Genomic DNA, 23980 nt, shown 5'->3' with positions numbered 1-23980 from the left:
ACCATTAGAAGACTTCACAGGAACTCTGTGAAAGAAGACAAGGAGAATTGCATATTAGTGATAATAAAGAGCATATGCTGTTCTTTTCTATATGACTTGCAGAGTGGATTATCTAAAGTAGAGCAAGCTCCTGACTGAACTCTACTGGAATAGTTAAATTAGCCAAGTTAGCTCTGGCCTGCACAGCTGTGATGATGTATGAACTAACTCATTATGTGTTATTGATAATACTGGAGAGAGGAGAACAGCTGAAACTTACTATGCCTTGTGACTTTCTGGTATTTCTTGAATATACACAGCTGGATGAGTTTGAATTTATTTTAAAAATTCTTGCCTAAGAGAAAGCAAGAGCTCCATAAGCAAGAACTGTGTTTAAAGTGACTTTCAAAATAATGTGCCTTGTGCTTTAGGAGAGAGCAATCCAGTGAATTATTTTCTGTACCTCTTTATGATGCTATTTACATATGAAATAAAACTAATTGGCTTCTGTCTATACTAATCCAGGGAAGTTAATGGGTCTGTGTAGAGCTGTCGTGGGAATCAATAGCAATCATTCATTTATTCCCTTTCTAAGCAGATTAGACTTTTTGAAGCAGCTGTCACCTGGCTTCAGGTTGGGGTCAGTCTGTTCCTGATATATTCATGGTAATGAAAATGAAGCTTGCAAAGATGTGTAACTTTTAAATCAGACAGTTGGAGGAGATAACTTACAAGGTTATCTCACAGTTCCTAAAAATAATGGCGTGATACATTCATTTTACTTTTTATTGTAAATAGAAAAAAATAATAACTCCATTCAGCATTTAAAACTTCATTCTGCATATGTGAGCGTGCAAAAAAATGCAACTTTTGACTGATTACTGTGTTCCTGTAAAACTACTTCCATTGTTACACTAGAATTTCTAGATTCTAGATTTGCATTCTACCGTAAAACAAAGGTAAATTCATAAATTCCATCTGTGTGCATCTTTGATCTTAGTGATTCTTAGTTTCATATTGGGTTTGGGGGGGCTATTTCTAAAGGGTGTAAAGCAGTATGTAGCCTTTACAAACCTTGACTACTTATGGAATTCTACTAAAATCGAGCCATTTGAGATGGTGACTGTTTTCCTATGGCCTCTTATATCTCATCCCCTGATTTGAGACCACCAGATTCTGCATCCTTTGTCTGATGGTAATAATTTTGATCACATTTAAAATAGGACCTGAGATCCTCTTAACCTAGGTCATCAGCCTTTGATAATTACCAGTATCCTGTTTGTGAGTTGTAGTTGCCTTTTTGTGGAAGGAAAGCTTAAGTACTTTTGAGTTACAAGATGATTCTTGATTATCCTGGAACAACTTTCTGTAAGGCTGGTTCAAATTGGACACTGGTAAGTTTTGCAAGAAACTCCCTTTGTAAAAGCAGTAGAATTTCTCTTTTAAATAAGTCTGAGAGTCTTAAGCTAAAAGGAAGTGAATATGAATGATATTTGTATCTTTGGAAGATACCAGAGTGCTGAGGATTGAGCCATTTTGTGTTTCATTCTGGGCTTGAAATGGTTAGGTAATAGCTTAAGCCCTTGAGGTAAACTGTACTTTGCGACACCATAAACAGAAACTGTACAAAAGAATAAAATATTTCTAATTAAAGTTCATTTCTAGGAGCAAACAAGTCACGTTTTTAAATATGAAGGAACTCCCTTAACAAAACCAAATATTATTTTTGTATTTATGGCAGTGCCTTCTAGGGATCAGGGATCATACTGCACAGACTTACCTCTATTTAAAATCCCTGTAAGTGTTAAACGTAATCCAGCCCAGTCCCCAACACATTAACTGAAAGCCTCAAATTTCTAATGTAGATGAATTCCTTGTTAATAGGGGGATTTTAAATTACAAGGGATAGGTTCTGAAATACATTTTGAAATCTTTGAAAATAAAGGATTTTACGTAAAAATAAATTCCACTTATTTAGCTTGGTAGTTTGATATATATTTGATTTGTGCAAAAGATAGTATTGCAGTCTTGTTCTAAATAAATATGACTAATTCTGTGATCAGGCACTCAAATTTTAGAAGTTGCTTATATTAATAAACTTCTGATTATGAAAATTCCAATTTTCCTTGCTGACCTGTCCAGTCGCTGTTGCTAAGACAAGCATAGAAGGGAGTTAACTGAGCATTCCTATTTGCCGTGACCACACCGCAAAATGTGTCTGTCTCCTCCATCTTTCTCTGCTATTGCTGTTTACTTACTGGTAACACCCACTTGACCAGTAAAGAACCTTTGCATGGTCATCACAATGAAAGGATAAGCATGTATGAGAGTGGGAATGCTAGAGCAAGTGTTTCTTTTCACATTCTACAGAAACCAGTGATTTGCGAGTATGTGTGCCACAAAATGTTGTGTAAGGAGTGTATTAGAATCCCTCGTGACTAAGTTATCTGAGAGGGAGATCGGGAAATTTGTATTCCTTATGCAAATAGATATCCTTTGTTTTGGTGCTATTGCTTCTGAGCTTAAGGAAGAATTTGTGAATAGTCTTATGTTGAAACTTAGCACTACTCATAATGATTGGAAAATGTATAGTTTAAGCCACATTTACTGGAATTTCTCTTTATTACATTAATTTTTTGTTTCCTTTTCGGATTAAGAGATTCTTAAACTGTCCCTCTCATTTGACATATAGCCATAGAGTTTGTGTGACTTTCTTTGCTCTAGGTTTTTACCAGCACTGAATAGTCAGGGAAGAATGGCAGGGGTAGGGGTCCCAGGGTGAACTTTGCTTGAAGTGTAGTACATGTGCTTTCAGAATCTTGCCTGCACCCTGTGATCTTCAAAGCTCCTGCAGCTGATCTGGGCATAGGGAGGGCAAATGGCACAAAATACTTTAAGTAATTTCCTGCTGCGGTTGGTCTTTGGTTTCTGACTGTCACCTGGCTTCGCTCTTTCATTTCCAGGCATTGTGAGAATAAAAATAAGCACAGGAGAAATACCAGGTTTGCCTTCCAAGGTAATAAAAGAAAGACATCGTTGAATGGGGGGGGTAGAGTATGTGAAACAGGAGGAACTTTGCTTGCTTGCCTTCTGATGTTCGGATTGTCAGAAATGCTGCCACACATCAAAAACTTTGTGTAAAGTCTTCTATTGATACAATTAATTTGTTACTAAAAATTAATTTAGACTGTCTTAACTAATTGATAAAATTGAAAGAAACTTGGCTTTGTAGAATCTCTCTCCCCTAGGAAAAGTTACTGACTTAAGACCCTTTTGAAAGGTTTTGTGGTCATAGTTTACAAAACCTAGACAATAAAAAAAATTCTCTTAATATGTTTTCTGTAGGAAGTTTTTATTTTTCTTTCGGAAATTTGCTTTAAAAACTCTCAGTGATAAATTCTTTATATAGTTTGTATACATTTAAGTCTCTCATGCTAAGAGCCTCTTAGTTATATCTGGGTTCTCATGATAAGCCATCAATGAGTATATTTTTAATTTGGTCACTTATCAATTAGTTTATCTGTACTAATTGGGGAAAAAGACATGGCAAAATTTTAAATAAAAAGGATTTGTTTATAATTTTAGAAGTCAATTCAGAAATAAGCTAATAGATTGTATCTTACTAGGGGTTATTAGGGGATATATTTTATGATAATTATAATTAGTATTTCATTTATGAGTAAATGAGTTCCAAATTGTTTGAAGTTATTTGGAAACAGTTATTTTAAAGAAATTTTAGCATTTGCATATAACTGATTTTATAATTATGTAGAAAAGTTTTATAAGTAAATATATTTCAGCCCACTTAAAACGTCAAATTTCATATACACAAAATTTAATTAATCAGCTGAGAACACAGCAGACATTTTTTATTGTCTACTTTGAGACAATTAACCTCCTTTCTTGATAGAAACCTCTCAGTTTTAAAAATATTTCACTTAAAGGGGATATTTACTATTCTTCATAAAAAACAATAACTGCATAATTTAAGGTAGTATAAGGCATGATACATTTCTTTTTAATCTGTTGCGTGCTTTCTATCCCAGCTGTTCTTGTAGAAGTTGTTTCACATCCTTTTCAGGCCATGGTTGAGAAGTATGTCTCACTTAAGTTACCTTCTAGGAGTCTCAGGACATGTGACTGAACTGGGATAAAAGTTAAGGCTATATGACATTTTTGATGTCTTCAGTGTGCAAATTTAAGCCCGTGCCTCCATAAATAGATAGCAGTGAGATCTTCTGATCTTATAAGCATAATTTTTATTTATGAAAGATTTTAGGCTTATCCACATTGTATTCAAAAGTTCTTTTGTATTCTTTGCTTTGAACTGATAGTTTTGTAATTAAAAAAAAGCCCAACGTAACAGTATTTTAGTAGGTTCTCTTCCTCAGGTGGCTATTGTAATTTGCTTTAAGTGGTTGTATGGGGTAGAGGGGACTTCAATGTATGATATATTTAGGGGTTTAGGAAACAGGTGTACTCAGATGGCTGTGTCTTAGTACAAAATTTTTTGAGAATAAACTTACACGTATTTGTTTAGTTCCCCACATGCTTTAGAGAATATAGAATAATAAAAGCTTAAAAACAAGTATCCTTTCACTTAGAAAGCCTACCTCACTGCCTTTTTTCTCCTATTTCTTATCCTCTTGTTTCTATTTCACTGTGTTCACTTCCAGAATCACTTTAATACCACAGATTATATGTCTGACAATTTGTAAATCAAACATGGGGTTTACAAATAAATGTGGTTCCACACAGCATCCACTCATTAACTTACTGCCTTCTCATTCACCTGTTTCGAAGATGTCCTAGGAGGGACCAAGAGAGCAGCACACACAGCCAGAAGTTTGCCCTAAGAAAGTTGATCCCCAGAAACTCATTGACTCTTAAAGTATGGAATATTTTTACCTACCCAGAAATCTTTTGAGGTAAATCCATGAACCAGGTTTAATGTTAATTGTTTTACGGAGTGATCTAAATCTCAGTAATCCTGCCTTGAATAGGTCAGTGTCTCCTTAGAGGTGGGCAGGTTTAGTTGTGAGTCAACATTTGATTCTTAGTCTGCTCATAAGTACTGAGGGCCATATGCAAAATAATTAAAAAAAAAAAAAACTCCCAATTTTGATTTGTTCGTATGTCTGTGCCTACAACTACTTCTGGATACAAAGGGGAAAACCCAGTTGTTACCAGGGCCCGATGTCATAGTGTAGAAGTTAAGTAGAGAATTTTAACCTCTGGTACATATTGAAAGATATTGCTTTGTATATAGGCAACATACAAAGATAGATAATTTTATAGATAATTTTTGTTGCCTCCCCAAATAGCTCTGCGCTATTTATTCGAGTCAGTGTTAGCAAAAGTCTTAATTAGTAACAGAATAAATGACAGTTACTATGCTTCTAAAGCAGAAAGAGTACATAGTCCTCTGAAGTTTAATAACTACACTGCTATCACAAAGTATGTTGGTATTATATATGCCATGGCTTTGATTCTCATCACCTTGTAACATATTTGAAGGGATCTATAAGCTGCCAGATATTCCAACATTGCTAAATGAGTTCCTGGAAACATCAAAGCCAGGTATCAAAAGCCAGCTATATTTCGTGCGCCTGTGAAATTTCTTTAGCAGCAGCAAACATACCCCATCTGTCATGCCTGTCTCAAGTCTGTAGCAGAAGAGCCTAAATACTCTCCATATTGCATTTGATCTTTATCTTTTTATCATTATGACCCTTAGTTTGGGGAGACATTTTCACTTTACATCATAGTAATAAGTAATTGTGTCTGATTAATCCAGCTATGAGGGTGGGTGTTGATTAGTTTGAGGTCACAGGTTTATCCTTGTAGAAACCAGTTAACTTTTACAGGCAGGAAGCCAAGGTTCCGAAGTCTAACCCACCTGGTTAAAACTGTACAGAGTAGTGTCCAGAAAACTTTATACTTAATTGACCTTTGCTAAAGTCTGAGTTCTATATCTTATTTGCATCATCTTCCCACTTAAATGTTTTCCATCTCCTGTGTCTCCTGTTTCATTTAATGGCACCATTATCCAGTCATCCAGATCAGAAACATGGGACACATTCTGGACCCTTTCTACTCCCTTCAGCTCCCCCATGCAGTTAGAGTCTAACTCTTAAATACTCTCCAATCATCCCCACTGTTACCTCCTGAGTTCTCTACCATCATTTGCTTTATATGCAGTTCTAGTAGCTATAGGTGGCTAAACATAGAATAATAAATATTAATAATAAACATGCTAATAAATATTTAGCAAATAAGGGCCTGTCTCCACCCTTCCCCCACCTTCCTCTACCAAAAATAAACAAATCAGTCCTCCATATCATTACTGTTGGAGTGATGTTTATAAAAAGGCAAGTCTCTGACCCTTTTTGAAACCCACCAGTGATTCCTACTGCCCACAGAATCAAGTCCTAACTTCTTAACCTAGCATACAAAGCTCTTCATTATCTGGCCCCAGCCAGCCTATCCAGTCCAGTCTTATCTCTTATCATCCCACTCACACACACATACACCCTGACCTCCCACATGAACTGCATGTGCTGCTTACTCTGGGTCTCTTGTGCCTCGCTTGGTTGGCTTCTACACATGTCAGTCACTCTGCATGTGGTGACTCTCATTGTCTGCCTGGTGGCTGGCCAAACTTGGCTCCCGTTTCATCCATTCTGGGACACCTTCCTTGACCACCTTGCGTGACCCCTTTCCCAGCAGAGTTAGGCCCTCTGCCTCTGAATTGTTCCAGACCACCTTTGTGCCACATTTCACACTGTGCCACAGGGTTTGCTTGTCTCTCTCTCTCCCCACTGACTTTGGGTATTTTGCCTTTTTCATCTTCTTATCCCAAGATGTAGTCCAGTGCCTAATCAGTGTGTCTACTTAAGATTACTTTCGTTTGTTTTCAGTTGTCACATTTCTTTCTTGGTTTCAAACAATTTATAGAGAAATTGCCTAAAATGGTTACACTCTCCTGAGCTCCCAAATGCATAGTCCCAAGAACTATTTATCCAGCAAAGAGATCATGTCCTGACTAATTTCTGTTTCATTCAGCAACTATTCTTTAATAGTTTTGGCTTTCATTACGGCTCTATTATTTATGTCGCAGGCCCTTTTTACTTTTTAGTATCTAAAATATACATAGAAGAAATGATGGTGTGTGGGGCAGACTTTCTGACTTAGTGTGGGTGTTGGTGCTCTGTGTGTTAATAATATATGTTGGAAATGTTGGTATGTCAAGGTGTTTGTTAAGTAGGAAGAAAACCACTGTTAGAAAGCATCTAAGTTATGAGAATGGGTGTTCTTTTCAGAATTTTTAATTAGTTTTGTATCTGGATTCTTGTATTGGTATATGTGGTGGTATGTTTGTTGGTGAAGCATGTGGACACAGAATTGCTAATATTTCAGCAGTTCATGTTCATTCTTCCCATCAAAACAAAAATCAGCAATCTGTTCACAATATTTTTTTAATTCATCATGATAAGGTTATATTTTGGGTGAGTCCAGATTGATTGATGGTAGCCGCATGATATATTTAACGAAATCTAAATCCTACTGTACAGTGGCTATCTCCCATACTCACTCTTTTCTGGCCATCCCTCAGTAGGGCTACCATTAAGTCAGATAGGGTTCTCATCTGCCAGGATGATTGCATCTTGCCTTTGTGAAGCCCTATCCTCCCCACCTCCACCCCCATCTCTAGCACTGTCTCTGTTGCTCAGTTTTTACACATCCTGTATTTACTACTTTGACCTTTTACCACAGTCTGCTCAATACTCTAAATTCCAACCTTTATTTAAGGCTCTGAGACCCTGGACTTAGCTCCTTAGCTCATGGCCCGACATCTCTCACAGTGTCTGTTATATATCCTGTTCACATTTTCTCATCTCTTATGTACCCTTGTTTAGGCTTCCTTTTCCAGCTCTCTGTTCCTGTCCTTCCCTGTCCCTACCCTTCAAGCAAAATACTGGAAGAACTCTTTTTTTCTCGTTCTTCCACACAACCTTCACTTACTGGTAATTATTTCCTATTAAACTATTCCTAAAATTCTTTCTCTTACAGAAAGCTATCTTGGATTGATACTGGAAAGCCTCTTACTTTTCCTGACCTTTACCCATTCCTGGAGGAGTAGCCATCTCCTCTCCCATAATGCTGCATTATTCTGTTCTTTGTCCTCTCATTCTATTCTTTGTCCTCTCATTCCCAGAGTGTACTTGCCACCGATGAGTTTAGATAGGCAAATGTACTGCTTCTTTGGTTTTAGATTTTGTTAGTTATTTCCCTCTTGAAGCCCTGGAAGTCAGGGACTACATCTGCTTAATTATTTGTGTGTTGCCTTACAGCCCACCATCACCATTTCCACACACACGACTCATAACTGCTTTCTGGTAACATGAAACAATGGCTTGATAAGAGTGGTAAATGTTGAACATTTGGCATTCGTGTTGCATGAATTTTACACTGATGCACATTGAGGAGAATAAAAACTCTTGGCTTTGTTTTTTTTTTGGCTGCATTGGGTCTTTGTCGCTGCACACAGGCTTTCTCTAGTCGCGGCGAGCAGGGGCTACTTTGCAGTATGCGGGCTTCTCACTGCGGTGGCTTCTCTTGTTGCGGAGCACAGGCTCTAGGCGCGCGGGCTTCAGTAGTTGTGGCACATGGGCTTCAGTAGTTGTGGCTCACGGGCTCTAGAGTGCAGGCTCAGTAGTTGTGGCGCACGGGCTTAGTTGCTTCACGGCTGTCGGATCTTCCCGGACCAGGGCTCGAACCCATGTCCCCTGCATTGGCAGGCGGATTGTTTAACCACTGCACCACCAGGGAAATCCCGGCGTTGGATTTTTTAAGGATTCCCTGTTTAAGGGAGAACAGGTGGTAAAATTAATCTTATAAAAAGATAATGTTTTTCAGATTTGTTGTTTTGTCTCTGTCAAGTCTACTAAAGCATATTGAAAATCAAATAGAGCTAAAACAGTACTTTGATACATCAATCCACAGAACAGTTGATTGTAGTAAATTAGGATTTGTCATAAAAACTTCATAATGCCCAAAGGACTGAAGTACACAGAGAACGTAGCAAAAGCTGCAGTTTTAGATATCTTTCTCATGCAGATCATTATCTATGAAGTCTCAATAATACAGGAGTAAACAGAAATTGCTAGAGAGATGTCCAGAATAAAATCTGATACTTTAATAGCAAAAAGCATTGGCTGTTTATATTATAATGTATGTTATTAACATAATGACTGCTCTTCTAAGAACTCCATAAAGAAAATACTGAGGATTTATTAACTCATAATTGGGAACAGTTACTGGGAAATAAACTTAAAATAGGAAAATCTGTTTAGAAACTGGAAATGATCTTAACAGGGAGAAGGAGGTTACTATCTCTCCACTCAGTGATAACATCAGATTCTCCTAAAGTTAAGGAAAAATTGTTTAAAGCAACTTGTTGTGAAATTTAATTTAGGTATAGGGGTTCCAGTTTTCAGTGTTTTTCTTTTTTGAAGAATTTCCCAGAAATGTTTTTTAAAATTTTGGATTAAGTATTCTTTTTGACCATAAATAATTTTAAACAAAGTAGTGTTCAAATGTGATGTAAACTACATTTTATTGTCTTCTTCCCATTTCACACTTAAAATTATATGTTCCATTTAAGACTACATCCTACTAGTTAGGTTGAAATTAGGTATCCTAATCCTAACTTGAAATTAAGCAAGAAATTAGGGTTTTTGGAAGCTTTTTAGGAATTTTTTAAGGACCATACTGCTTTTTACAAGTTACGTGCTCCATGGCACCATCAGTTGGTATATGACTTTTTTTTTTCTTTTTTCAAATAGAACCTGATTCACAAATTGTGAACATTGGGGTGGAGGGTGGGAAATATTTTCTTTCCCTCATATTTGCCAAGGTGTTTAGTGAGAGATGTTAATAGGTCTTTATGGGTAAAAGGGAGAGAGCACTGTCATAGGTTTAAAAGAGTACCTTCTAGCCCTCATCATGGTACTTCAGTATCTACCTTAGCATATTAAAGGGACTGAGGAGTGGCTGCAGTAAGTAAATTGTTTAACTTTGTGTAACCAAGTTTTTCAAACTTTTGACCACAGAATGCTTTTTGCCCAGAATACTTATTAACAGTCCTTGAAACAAATGTTCGAAGAGCAGTCTGGAGCGTCATACTAACCAACAAAACCCATAGATCAAAATTAATACCTTTTTCAAAATCTTGATTTACTGAAAGGAAATATGTTAATTATTGGGAATATCTGTCCAAACACCTGGATTTCACCTGAGCCAGTTCTGAGTGCCACTGGATCTGGAGTATTTGGATGTGTGTTATAGACAGTCATTTAGAAATCTGTGGTTGAAAGAATGTATTTGGAAGCTTAGTCACTCTGCTTATATCTGTGATGTTATTATTTTATGTTTCTTAGGGGAATTTTGAAATACACATGAAGAGAGAGAAAAATAAAATGAACATTTTGCCATTAATGGTTCAGATGTTTCAAACACTAGATGAAGTTCCATTAAAAAAGGAACACGTTTTTTAGACCACCCATTATAATTTTTTAAGTGATTCTGATTTATATAGCAGGACCTACACACACACACACACACACACACACACACACACACACACGTAAAGTGCTTATTAAGCAGCAGCTATTCTCATAGCTGAACTTTACAGTAATCCAAACTATTTTCTCTCATGTTTCGTCAACTTTTTTTTCTACCCACAGGATAAAGGACAATATTAATGTTGGGTAGATGAGCAGTACTTGCCTCATCTGGGGTCATTTTATTTTTCCTGTCTTTCATCAGACAATATTGTGTATTCCTATGTTGACTTACGAAAACTGATGCCTCTTGAAAAAGAGAAGTTCGTTTCTCTGCTTTCTGTGGCAGCTTCATCTTAGAGCTGACTCCCTGATTGGTTGAGACCAGGTTTGGCTCATCCCACTGTGGTAGGGAGGGTGGGACTGTGGTGATTGGTTTAGGCCAGTGATGTTAAGGGATGGAATCAATCCCTACTCCATGGCTTGCACGTTTTGGTCTTAAGGCATATACGAAATGGGGAAAAAAACAGGAATGATGTCCTTTTACTCCAAACAAGACAAGCTTTGAAAATTCTACAGTATGCTATACTAGATATTTGTAATATCACATGAGATGTTTAGATATTTCCATTATTTATTAACAGTTCATTTTTTTTCTTGGGTCTTTTTAGAGGACAAGAATTTTGGGCAGACTTGAACGCCATGAATGTGTATGAAACAACTGAATTTGACCAACTACGAAGGCTGTCCACACCACCCTCTAGCAATGTCAACTCTATTTACCACACAGTCTGGAAATTCTTCTGTAGGGACCACTTTGGATGGAGAGAGTATCCTGAGGTATTTACAGGTTCTTTTTTCCAAAAGTGCGTTTAAATTTTTTTGTCTTTCACTGTTCCTTCTCAACTATGACTAGACAGAACCACAGATCAAAGAACTTATGGATGTAAAATTGAGTCTTGTTGATATGAGTAACGCTTTTCTCTCTTGATTTTTCTGAAAATATATTTTTTTCCATTAATCTGTAACCCATAAATAGAATACCACTATTATCAGAGAGAAAATGCTTTTCCCAGTATCTTTCTTTCTTTCTTTCTTTTTTTTTAGATTTAGGGGGTAGGAGTTTATTAATTAATTTATTTATTTTTGCTGTGTTGGGTCTTCGTTTCTGTGCGAGGGCTATCTCTAGTTGAGGCAAGCGGGGGCTACTCTTCATCGCGGTGCGCGGGCCTCTCACTGTTGTGGCCTCTCTTGTTGCGGAGCGCAGGCTCTGGACGCGCAGGCTCAGCGGCCATGGCTCACGGGCCTAGTTGCTCCGCGGCATGTGGGATCCTCCCAGACCAGGGCTCGAACCCGTGTCCCCTGCATTAGCAGGCAGATTCTCAACCACTGCGCCACCAGGGAGGCCCTTCCCAGTATCTTATACTATAGGAGCCAAGTATTAAATGTGGTAAGTACTCAGACTCAGTGCCGCCTTTGGAGTAATTTTAATGAGATGAGCACTGATGTAACTTTTGGCTATATCTGGCTCCTGGTGGTTGGATCATGTGTTACACTATTAGCAGTTTAGAAGTCTAGGGGGAAACAATCACCCTTAAGCCCCTGGAAGAAGTACTTGAAAATGTTTACTGAACTGTGGTCAGGCAAATCAGTCATTTAAAATTCTATCACATGTGCACATGCATCCTTAGTCTGAGATGGTAAGAATAGTTCATCCATCACAAAGCGAGGTTTTAAAATGGTGGTGGTTTATTTTGCCTGTGAGAATTCTGAGTCACATTTAAATGCCCTGAAATGGACTTAAAGATTAATTTCACATTCCAAAGATCTGAATTCTTCAACTTGATTAAGTTCATTTCCAGTATTACAAAAAGGGAGAATTGACTTATCTACCTTAGGTTTTCTTTTAAGGCAATAGCAAAAGAAAATGACCTAGTATGTTAATTAGTGTAAAACATAATATTGAGTTAAAATTTCTGTCTCTTAAGTAGTCACTAGGATCTAATACCTTTCAAAGAGAATAAGAGGCTGTTTAAAATGTATCCTCAGAATAGTTGGACTGTCCCTTTGTTTTTCCTCAGAGAGGTTTCTTGGGTTTGGAACTTAATTGGTTTATTTGAACTGTATATACTAATATCTTTAATCCTGTTCTGAAACTCCCTTAAGAAATATTAAAAAAAAAATCTCCAGGACATTCTTATAGCCTCAAAATAGAATAGACTAATCCTTCACATGTTTCATAAGGTGGAAATCCATGTTCTGAACAGGAAGCATTTTTCTATTCTGCATCTTTAAAGAAAATAAAATTCCTACATGTAACAGGAGGTAATTTGACTCACTGTACTTTATTGAAACACTTCTGATGTTAATAGCAAAGTTAACTATTTTTACCTTTAGTTACATTAACATTTTTCATATTTTATAGTGACTATTTACCATTTATTGCTTTTTTAACTTGCTTTTTTTTCTTTACCGTCTGTTTTCTACTCCGTAGTCTGTTATTCGATTGATTGAAGAAGCCAACTCTCGGGGTTTGAAAGAGGTCCGATTTATGATGTGGAACAACCACTACATTCTTCACAACTCATTCTTCAGGAGAGAAATAAAAAGGAGACCCCTCTTCCGTTCCTGTTTTATACTGCTTCCATATTTACAGTAAGTGTCCAGCAGAAAGTCTCATCTTTGCTTCCATTTTTTTTTTTTTTTTTTTTTTTTGCGGTACGCGGGCCTCTCACTGTTGTGGCCTCTCCCGTTGCTGAGCACAGGCTCCGGACGCACAGGCTCAGCGGCCATGGCTCACGGGCCCAGCCGCTCCGCGGCATGTGGGATCTTCCCCGACCGGGGCACGAACCTGTGTCCCCTGCATCGGCAGGCGGACTCTCAACCACTGCGCCACCAGGGAAGCCCTTTGCTTCCATTTTATGTAAATGTACACTTAATGCCAAAGAGAAAAAGACTGTAAAAGACTAACTTATTACCTTTAGAATATAAAATTCTGAGTTATCTTTAGATTTAATTCTTCAAAAAATATAGTTCAGATAAGCTGCAGTTAACCCAACACTAAAAGAGTGAGTATCCTATTGAATTTTTTGAACTGAAAAGCAGAGTTAACATTTTTCCACAGCTAAAAGTACTTATACAGTATCTGGGATAAGACAGAGTTTGCATTTGCCTCCTTCATGGAAGATTGAGATACCCTTCCATGTTATGGGACTATTTCCCAGCCCAGGTAAACTGCCTTGGCAAGTAGAGAGAGTCCCTCAAGGTGGTGTTCTCCATTCTTCTTCCTTGAGTGAATTTGCATGGGAAGAATTCACCTTTTCAAATAATTTGCATTCTCATTTGCTCAGTAAGCCCCATCTTCCTATAATATGCACTAAAATTACCTGTCATACTTTTAGGTCGAGACAGAACTCATCCTTCTGAATTATAGGTGAGCTCTCCTTCCATTTTCCCAAGTGCCATTTTTCTTTTCCCTCTCCAGAGAGCCCAGTGGCACATCTCCATAGGTCCCAAAAGCTGGGGCACATTACCATTAGCAAGGCCATGTCTGAAAGGTAGTATCTCTAGGGAAATCATTATCTACTCTAGTCAGATACACCATATTTAGAGCTTGACTTTTAAAATGCTACTACGTTTACTTGGTTTTATGAACTGGGGAGGTCTAGGGTAATATTGGTTGGTCTCTTCTGCTGATCTTTGAGGTAAAAATCTTCTTTTGTATTCTTACTAGTAGTTTTTTATTCCAAGGCCAAAGTGTGTTTTTCCCAGATCATTATGGCAGTGTTAATGATTCGAATTCTGAGATTGCAAAGGGAACATTAAAAACAAAATAGAAACAAAAGTCCCTGAAATGCTAGGTACCCAAAAACAATTTGTTAATAAGGCAGATTTTAGAAATATATATATCGACTTGAGGTAAATATGTGCTTTCTTCTTAGTTCAAGTGTAAGGGTTTTTTTAAATTATTATTAGAAACTAATAAAAATGCCATTTCACTAGCACAGCTGGAGATAGTGTCAGCGTCCAGTAGTTAGGAACATATTGTCCTCCTAGTGAGACAGTGGAACTCATCAGTGAGACCGGCAGCTTGGCATGCTGAGCCAATCAAGCGAGATGCAGCTTCTGTGAGAGAGGAGGAATGCTCATTCATGTGCTGCATTGTTGGGGGAGTTTCACAGAACAGTGAAAGTTGATTTGTTTCCATCTTAAGTAATTATGGAATACCCTCTTCCCCCCACCTTTTTTTAAACTTAGGCTTGTTTTGTAGAAGTACGAACTGTAAAAATAATATGAGCAGTAGTAGAATTAATGCCACAGATATAGCCTTCCTATTTATAACATAGGCTTACAAGAGAACAAAGAAAGTCACTCTTTTCTTTTTAAAACTTCCTAGTTTAGTCTTCTTACCTGGAACAGTGATTATCAGGTATAAAGTAGGAGCTTAGCAAGTCAAAGAGATAGTGCAGACATTTCAAGAGGAAAAGAGCAGAGAAGCAGCAAGTTCACTAGGGTGGAATGGGTAAATGCAGCCTTCAGTTCCTGTCTGCCCTAGAGTCTGGGGCTGGCCTAGAGGGCAGAAAGAGGAGGGAGACTAATTCCAAAAAGCAGATTTCAGAAGTAGATTTCCAGAGAGACTGTGATCTTAGCCAGGAAGAAAGTTTTGTTTTTAAGTGTTAGCAAACACAAAGGGTCAAAGAAAAACATAGGTGTCAAAAAGGCCACAATTATCAGGGAACCAGAGATAGCTAAGAATTGGGAATGCTAGAGTAGGGAGGTGGAGTAGGGAGGTGGAGGGTGAGGCGGGGGCTTAGTTCATGAATTACGGCAAAAGCTTGGCTCTTTTTAAAAGAGGGTTTCCCTGCTTTTTTTCCCCATCCAGTTTTATTGATATATAATTGACATAAAACACTGTATAAGTTGAAAATGGACAGCGTAATGACTTAATATATGTATATGTTGTAAAATGGCTACCACAATCAAGTTTAGCTAACATTCCTCATAGTTAAAATGTTTTTCCATGTGCTTTGATGATTTTTAATAGGGCTGATAAAAAGGATCTTATTCTTTAATATTCTTAGAATACTTGAGCTAAGGCTGCATAAGCACACAAATATCAGACTTAGAGGTTTGGAAGTCCACTTCAGCTGGAAGGACATCTGCCCTGTGCAGTCACCTCACGGTCATGAGAAGGCCTGAGAGGATTTCTTTGACTCCTCCCCAGAAAGGATAAAATTAAATTTTACTTCATCACTGAAGTTAGGTTAGGAAACGTCTTTCAGAATGGCCAGGGGAAGGAAGGAGAATGATAAAAGGTGACCTTGGATTAGGAAAATTTGTTCTTCAGAGGCCCTTGAGTACAAGTGCCGTAGCCTTTGACTTTGCCTCTCTAAAGAAGGCTGGTTACGGTGTGAAGCTCGCAGTATGTCATTGGAATATCCATGAGCTGAATACAAACTCAGTATTCTTGGAAAATAAAGCTACATTTGTAACTGCTTAGAATATGTATTTTTAACCCATGGCAACCAGAGTGTAGAGTTCCATCAGACAGATGTCTATATACATTTTTATGTTTTAGCCCAATTAAGATGTTGGCTTATTATAAGTAAGTATCCATGGGTAAGAATGGATGCTTAACCAAATACTTAACCAAATACATAAAATCTGATTTAATGTCTTAGGATAGATGGGATTTATTTACACAGGCTCATCTTCAAGCATGTGTAAGGAAATAATAGACCCCACCAGTCCCCTGAAAAAGGAAAGGAGACATTTGAAGCTTTCATTTTGTGAAACTGATTTCTAGGCAGGAGTGCTAGCGGAAGGAAAAGGAACAGTCTCTTCCATTGTCAGTGCCACGTTTTCAGTATGGCTGTGACAGCCTAAAACCTATTTTGGGCAGAGTGGTTGGGAGAATCTTACCTTCCTCCTTCAATCCAGAAACCTCTGTTGGTAACTTCAACCCCTAACAATACTGGGAACTTTGCAGAGCAGGGATAGAGGGAACAGCTAAAAATAAGGAGCTTATAGTCTGTGTTTCCTACCATTACTCTAGAATGGTGATGGCTTTTTAAGGAGTTACAGACCTATCAGAGTCTGATTAAAGCAGTAGGGGCCTCTCTTCAAAAAAATGTACCAGTGAAGGAAGGCTCTGGAGGAATCTGTCAGGGCTTTGTGAAAATGCTCCAGAAGACAAGAACTGTTGTGCCCTCTGTCATGAAGGTTGGGGAAAACAGCACCCCTTTAGATCTGCTTCTGAACTTAAAAGCACCTGGGGGATTCTGCAAGCCCCGGATTCACCCAGAACTCTGTCTCACAAAGGGACTTTGAGGCACATTAATCATAGGCGCAGCTACTTGAAGGAGGTGGGGGGTAGAGGAGGCAGGTTGTACCTCTATAGCAAGCCATCTCTTAAAAGTCAAAAGGCTGTGGGGTAGTGGCAATGGTAGTGGGAATCAGGCAGACCTGAATTGCAATCCTGGTATCCATCCATCACTTTCAAGCCTTGTTTAAAGATAAAAAAAGAAGACAAAGAAGAAGAAAATATATGTACATGTGAATTGTGAAATATATGGAAATGCAAGGAGTATGTGCTTAGAAACTAGATAGGCCTGGGTTCATATGCTGTCTCTGTTCTTTACTAGCTGTGCTGGCAGTTTCTTGATTTGAAAAGTGCTCTACAGCAGTATCCAAGTATCCAATAACCAAGCCATTGTGTGGGGTTATGACAGGTAGTGACACTGGGTGTGAAGTGCCTGGTCCACAGTATGTGCTTAGTGTAAGGTGGCTGATGGTAAATATCCTCCTGGAGATTAGATGCATGTTCACCTATTGTTGTAACCTCTGTGTCCCAAAGCGCTTTTGAAAATTTCAGTTTCCTAATGATTTGGCAGACTTAGGGCTTCCCCGTGACCAATGTATGCTTGTGAGTGGAGTAGTACCCCAGCCCCGAATCTGGGTCTCAGGGTCAGGATTATCTTTCTCTCTGCTTCTTCCGTTTTGCTCTGTTTTGAAAATGGCTAAGAAAAATGATTTAAATCATTTAATCAGGCAGGAATAAGTAACTGCTTGTCTAAACTCATCCTTCAACGTAACAGACCTGAACTGAAGGTTCAAGGATATTCTAGTGTCTAGGGCTTAAAGTAATTAGCTCCATCTTAAGCACATCTGAAGCTATAACATTTGAATTGTATTGATGGTTTTGTTGTTATATGTGATATTTAAAACTGAAGCAAATGCCAACTTTCAATGCCTACTCCACGATTTGTTTGTTTTTATACAAAAACCAAAGTATAAGCTTTTTATTTTTAATATTTTCTGTCATCTCCCTGTAAGCTCCCTCTTGCCCTGCTTCACTTTGCCTCCACTCACTATGCTTCCCCATGTACACAACCTCTAGCAATGATACGTTTTGTGCTTAGTACAGCAAAGTTTGAGGAACGTATATAAATTGTTCCTCCCTTGAAACGGAGCATAACTATATAGGCAAAAGAGGAATCCAGGATTCAGAAAGTAAAGATATTTATAAATTGGCACTTGCTTGCTTGCCTTGCAGCAGTACATTCCAGAGTTTTCTCCACAAGGAGGAGGCCAGGGGAAGCTAATAATAGGTTATCTCTATACAGGCAGTGTTAGCTCTAAGGTTTTTTTTTCTTTAGTTGATAGCATTTTCTATGTTGTTTTTTTAAACAAGCATTGAAGCTATCCAAATTATAATATTAGATACTGCTGTAGAGCACTGTATGTGAGATGGAGGTTTTGATGTAGAGCACCTTACTGCTGAGGTTGTACATTGACGTTCTCCCTCTCCCTTCTAGGACACTTGGTGGTGTTCCCACACAGGCACCTCCGCCTCTTGAAGCAACCTCATCATCACAAATCATCTGCCCAGATGGGGTCACCTCAGCAAACTTTTACCCTGAAACTTGGGTGTATATGCATCCATCTCAGGACTTCATCCAAGTGCCTGTTTCTGCAGAGGACAAAAGTTATCGAATCATTTATAATCTTTTTCATAAGACTGTGCCTGAGTTTAAATATAGAATTTTGCAAATACTGAGAGTCCAAAACCAGTTTCTTTGGGAGAAATATAAAAGGTGAGTCAGCAGTATGAAAAGTTCGAGAGCTTTTCTTGATGTAGCTAATGACAAATGCAGAACATAATAGTAGAGACTTGCATAGAACTTAATGTCATATTTGTTCATATATTTTTAACTCACATATAATTCTCATAACAGACCTACAAGAAAGATTATTACAATCTGCATTTTACAGAAAGGAAACCGAGTCACAGAAAAGTTTGGTAACTTGCCACAGGTCATACAGCTAATATGATACAGTGCTGGAATTTGAACCCAGGCAGTCTAGCACCAGAGGCCTTGTTTTTAATCACTTTACTATGCTGCCTCTCAAGTCAGCAACAAATTAATGTAATTCAGAGGGGATACATGTAGATTTGAGGAACCTCAGAATTAAGAGACTCTCAGGTTGGTGGAATTAGGTAAGGAAGTCACCCTGAGAAGATGTGAGAACTAGATTTGAAATGGAAGAGAGAGCAGGTGAACAAATGGTTGATGGAGAAAAAAGGGAAAGGGCTTTTCTTGTCTGCAGTGGAAAAGATAAGTTTAAACTTTTAGTATGAACTTTGATGAGATTTTGCCCTTGGTAGCTACTTTAACATTTCCTCCCCATTGAAACCATCAAAAGAAGTTTATGACTAAATCATGCCTATTAAACTGATCTATTCATTTTTCTGAATTCCCTGTCCACTGTTTGCCTTAGGAAAAAGGAGTATATGAACAGGAAAATGTTTGGCCGTGACAGAATAATAAATGAGAGACATTTATTTCATGGAACATCCCAGGATGTGGTAGATGGAATCTGCAAGCACAACTTTGACCCTCGAGTCTGTGGAAAGCATGCTACAATGTTTGGACAAGGCAGTTATTTTGCAAAGAAGGCAAGCTACTCACATAACTTTTCTAAGAAGTCCTCCAAAGGAGTCCATTTCATGTTTCTGGCTAAAGTGCTAACTGGCAGATACACGATGGGCAGCCATGGCATGAGAAGGCCCCCTCCCGTGAATCCTGGAAGTGTCACCAGTGACCTGTATGACTCTTGTGTGGATAATTTCTTTGAGCCTCAGATTTTTGTCATCTTCAATGATGACCAGAGTTACCCTTATTTTGTTATCCAGTATGAAGAAGTCAGTAACACTGTTTCCATTTGAAAAATCTTGGTACTGATAAATTATTTGTATAAACTCAATCCAGCATTTGTAGCAGGTTTTGGATGGGTGGGCCAGAGTGGGGAACAGCATTGACATTAATAGGGCACTTTTAAGACCCATTTTTTTAAGTTGCTAGAAAGTGAAATTTTTTTTTTAAGGAAAAACACACGTTTTAAAATGACCACTTATTCTTTAATTATTTACTAATTGTTGTTAGTGTACTCAGTGTGGAAAAGACTACAGATTGCATACTCTTCATTCACACCTGTACATATAGGCAGCAGTGTTATTGGAAGTATTTTTTATAAAGAAACTGAACAGCCTAACTAATTACATGTGGCTTAAGCCTGGTAGAAGTTTGGCCAAATGAAACGGAGGCTGTGAGCAAAGTGAGGATTCTATTTATTTACAAAGATTAAAACTGACTGGAACTAGTACTACCATATTTAATCCCTGTGCAAAGCATCACTGCGGTGCTGTAGGATAAGTTCATGACACTCTGGTGGGTGGAAAGAAAATTCTATTTCTATCAGCAGGACTGAAATATGTCACCCAACCAGAGAACATCAATGACTTTAACTGTTCTGCAGAGTTTACCCGAGAACTCAGAGTTCTGTTTAGAGGAAGTAAGAAAGAAAAGGAACCATTTGAAAAGTTTGTCACCAGCAAAATTTTTCATTAACTAGTTCTCTGAAATGTGATTCTCGTGTTAAACTTCAGCATTGGAAAACTCACTCTCTTTCATTATCATCCCACCCCAGTTTGAAGGAGTTGGGTATCTAATTTGGTTAAAGCCAGTCTGGAGAATTAGAAGTATTACTTTATTTTAGGGTTCCAGACCTAGGCCCTGACCGAAGGTTTTAGAGAAAGGAAGTACGTCTGTAACTGAATTGGTCAGGTTTTTTACTGTGCTTTGCACAAAGTAGACCCTCAAAAGAAGTCTTTGTTGACATGGAAATATTGTTAAAGGTGGAGCTCCCACCCTTCCGCCTGCTTTGCCAGATGCAGCTGGGTTCCCTGGCCAGCTCTGTATTTTACACTACTTCACAGAAACACAGACTTGGAAATTGTGCCACTGGCCCAGCAGGAGCAGTGTTAGGTGAACATGCCACTGCCTCAGCTCAGAGAGGTAGCAGCTTGGTGTACTTCGCCTTAAGTAAAGCAAATGGACCTGGATTTATAAAAGCAGTAGTGGTTGTTCACAAAAGAATTCACCACGGAATTCTTTCAGGTACCAAGCTCCCCTAGTATGTTTGTGGTTATTTCATTTACACACAACCCTTCAGGAACTTCTATGTTGTTGAAAGCAAGATCTATCTATCCTGATGTCTCAGTGACTCGGCCTGTTTAAGCACTTACCAGGGCTTCCACACGGTAATTTATTTTGCCCTAGTAGATCTTGTTGTTTGCTGCCATTGGCATGAAGCAGCCAACTGAGGCTGGTACAGTTGTCCTTTCATTCAATTGTAACTTGTAAACCAGTGATTCCCAATCTTTTTCAAGTTAAGACACCTTACCGTTGCTTGTTTGATTTTATGAGACTTGTTCTGTTTTTTCTCCCTAAAGAAAAAAAACTTTATGACATATTTATTTTTTTAATAAAACTGAGCAAAAATAAAAGTTCTGGTAATTCTTTAAAACTTTTTCTTGTGGTTTTGGTTTCATTTAAGACAACTGCGTTCCAACACGTAGTGGGTGATCTGTAAATGCTGGTCGGTTGCTTGAATGGATGTGTGATTGAATGACTGAATGAACAGACCTAACCAGAAACTGCTGCCTAAACACTTGTGCTCTGATAATCAGCAAAAAATACATTATCTGGCAGTCAACTGTAAGTCACAAGAGAATAGTGAATATTTTATTTTGCAGGTAAGTGCTTGAGGGAATGGGACAAGTTTTATTTCAGCAAACTGCTGTAGTAAAAACTGTGACCAGGTTGTCCCCTGCAACAAGTGCTGAAGGAAATAAAAGAAGTGTAAAAATCTCATCTGCTCTCAAGCATCTCCGCTTTCAGCTAACCTAAAGTGACCCAACTGGTGAACGTGAGCCTCTCTGACAGTACTTTCTCTCCAGTGTAATGATTTTTAAATTCATGTATAGTATTGTATGTTCTAACTAAACAAGAACTATGGAATCAGACTAAATTTTGTAATGGTTCCATGGATTTAAAACATACTGAAAAGCATTCAGTAAATCTATCTCCCTACTGGCACAGCTGTAATTTACACCATTTCAGAAAGCTGCAACTCACTCTTAAAACTATGGTTAAGATTTTCAGAGGGAGTCTGCAAACTAAGATATTCCAGTGTCATACAATTCTGTAGACAGGAAGGTTTATGTGTGCAAAGTTAATAAATATTGGGCCTTTGTATTTATAAATTCTAAAACCCAACTCCACATTTTTTAACCTCTTTTAGTAAATGGCTTAGATATAAAAAATAATTATTAGGGCCTGAAATACTGATCTTTGAGGAGGAATTTTTGTTATACTAGGTCTGAAAATGACTTTTAAGAAGGAAGAATATATTCAATACCCAAACAGTCCTATATGGTCAGTTTAAATCAGGGTTTTTTTCCCTCCTTTATTTAAGGAAGGTAAGAAGGCTTCATGTGGTTAGTTTACTCATCTTTGTAGTTTTTTTTTTTTTTTGGTTTTTTAAGACTACAAATGATAAGAATGTTACAACTTTGAGACCCTATAATGCAAATTTTTGTAAAGTGCTGTACAAATCAATAGCGTTTATTTACAAATTAAGAGCCAGAAGCAGTATGGAGGCTCCTCAAAAAACTAAAATAGAATTACCATATGATCCAGCAGTCCCACTCCTGGGCATAGGTCCAGACAAAACTAATTCAAAAAGATACATGCACCCCTATGTTCATAGCAGCACTATTCACAATAGCCAATACATGGAAACAACCTAAATGTCCATCAACAGATGAATGGTAAATATATACAATGGAATATTAGCCATAAAAAAGAACGAAATAATGCCATTTGCAGCCACATGGATGCAACTAGAGATTATCACACCAAGTGAAGTAAGAAAGAGAAAGGCAAATACCATATATCATTTACATGTGGAATCTAAAATATGACACAAATGAACCTATCTACAAAACAAACAGAAAACATACTTGTGGTTGCCAAGGGGGAGTGGGGCAGGGAGAGGGAGAGGGATGGATTGGGAGTTTGGGGTTAGTAGATGCAAACTATTACATTTAGAATGCATAAACAAGGTCCTACCGTATAGCACAGGGAACTATACCAAATCTCCTGGGATAAACCATAATGGAAGAGGATATAAAAAAAGAATGTATACATGTGTGTAACTGAGTCACTTTGCTATACAGCAGAAATTAGCACGACATTGTAAATCAAGTATACGTCAAAAAAAAAAAAAAAGCATTTTCCTTAGAAATGATAGTGTTGGGTTTTAAAAACAGACCCATCTAGTATATTGACTTAGGTACTCTTATTGCAGGAAAGTTAGAGAAATAAAACAATACTTTTCCTTAGCTTGCTTACCTCACTCATAAGCTGTCATCATCATAGGTAGAAAAAGATGTTATCGAAGCGTTTCATCAGCATTATTAGTTGGTCTTATTGCTTTACGCACTCTTCAGCATATTTTTTGGGAGACTAACGCCTGAATAGAACTCTCAGATGGCAGCTCTTTTCAGGCTTTAATCTTAGATGAATGTGGAAGATTTGTGTGTTAGAAGTGTTTCACGAACACTGCTAAATCCTCCAAACCAGAGCAAAGATGCCCACCCACTTTGATGATGTCAGAATTTTATGGGCTTAATTGTTCTTAAGTACCTAATTAATAAGATGAAAAATGACCAAAAGCTTCTATGAGTTCAGTGATCTTTTAAAGCAAATTCATATTAACATCGCAACAGTATCTACGTTTGATATGTAGGATATATTTAGTCTACAGGCAACGTTTAGTGCTCACATGGATTAATGGGCTCCTTACGATAACTCCCATATGCTGCTAAAGTTTACAGCCAACAGGCTGGAAACCACTGGGCTAGACTATTTCTATATTCAAGTTTTATGTCTATCTCAATTATATCCAGTCTTAAAATAGCCTTAATCAAATCAGCTAAGAGGCTCAACCCAGTGTTCAAGAGCCTCTAACCCTTCTAAAATAACAAGTTTTAGGTGCCAAATTGTCATTTGTGGGGCCTTACGTCCACG

General features: G+C 37.9%; 1 protein-coding gene across 2 annotated transcripts in view; it reads left to right on the top strand.

The window, feature by feature from the left end:
• TIPARP (TCDD inducible poly(ADP-ribose) polymerase) overlaps positions 1–21399 on the top strand; it is a 29002-nt gene extending 7603 nt beyond the window's left edge. For both annotated transcript variants that reach the window (XM_024741248.1, XM_024741255.1), the window contains exons 3-6: positions 11216–11384; positions 13039–13199; positions 18362–18640; positions 19326–21399. In XM_024741248.1, the coding sequence (XP_024597016.1) occupies positions 11216–11384; positions 13039–13199; positions 18362–18640; positions 19326–19773 (1057 nt within the window). In that variant the 3' untranslated portion in view covers positions 19774–21399. The remainder of the gene's footprint in view (positions 1–11215; positions 11385–13038; positions 13200–18361; positions 18641–19325) is intronic.
• The last annotated feature ends 2581 nt before the right edge of the window (positions 21400–23980 follow it).

Source organism: Neophocaena asiaeorientalis, unplaced genomic scaffold, assembly GCF_003031525.2.
Source record: "Neophocaena asiaeorientalis asiaeorientalis breed wild unplaced genomic scaffold, Neophocaena_asiaeorientalis_V1.1 scaffold556, whole genome shotgun sequence".
NCBI lineage: Eukaryota > Metazoa > Chordata > Mammalia > Artiodactyla > Phocoenidae > Neophocaena > Neophocaena asiaeorientalis.
The sequence above is the reverse complement of the archived record's forward strand: the minus strand, read 5'-3'. Positions and strand labels throughout refer to the sequence as shown.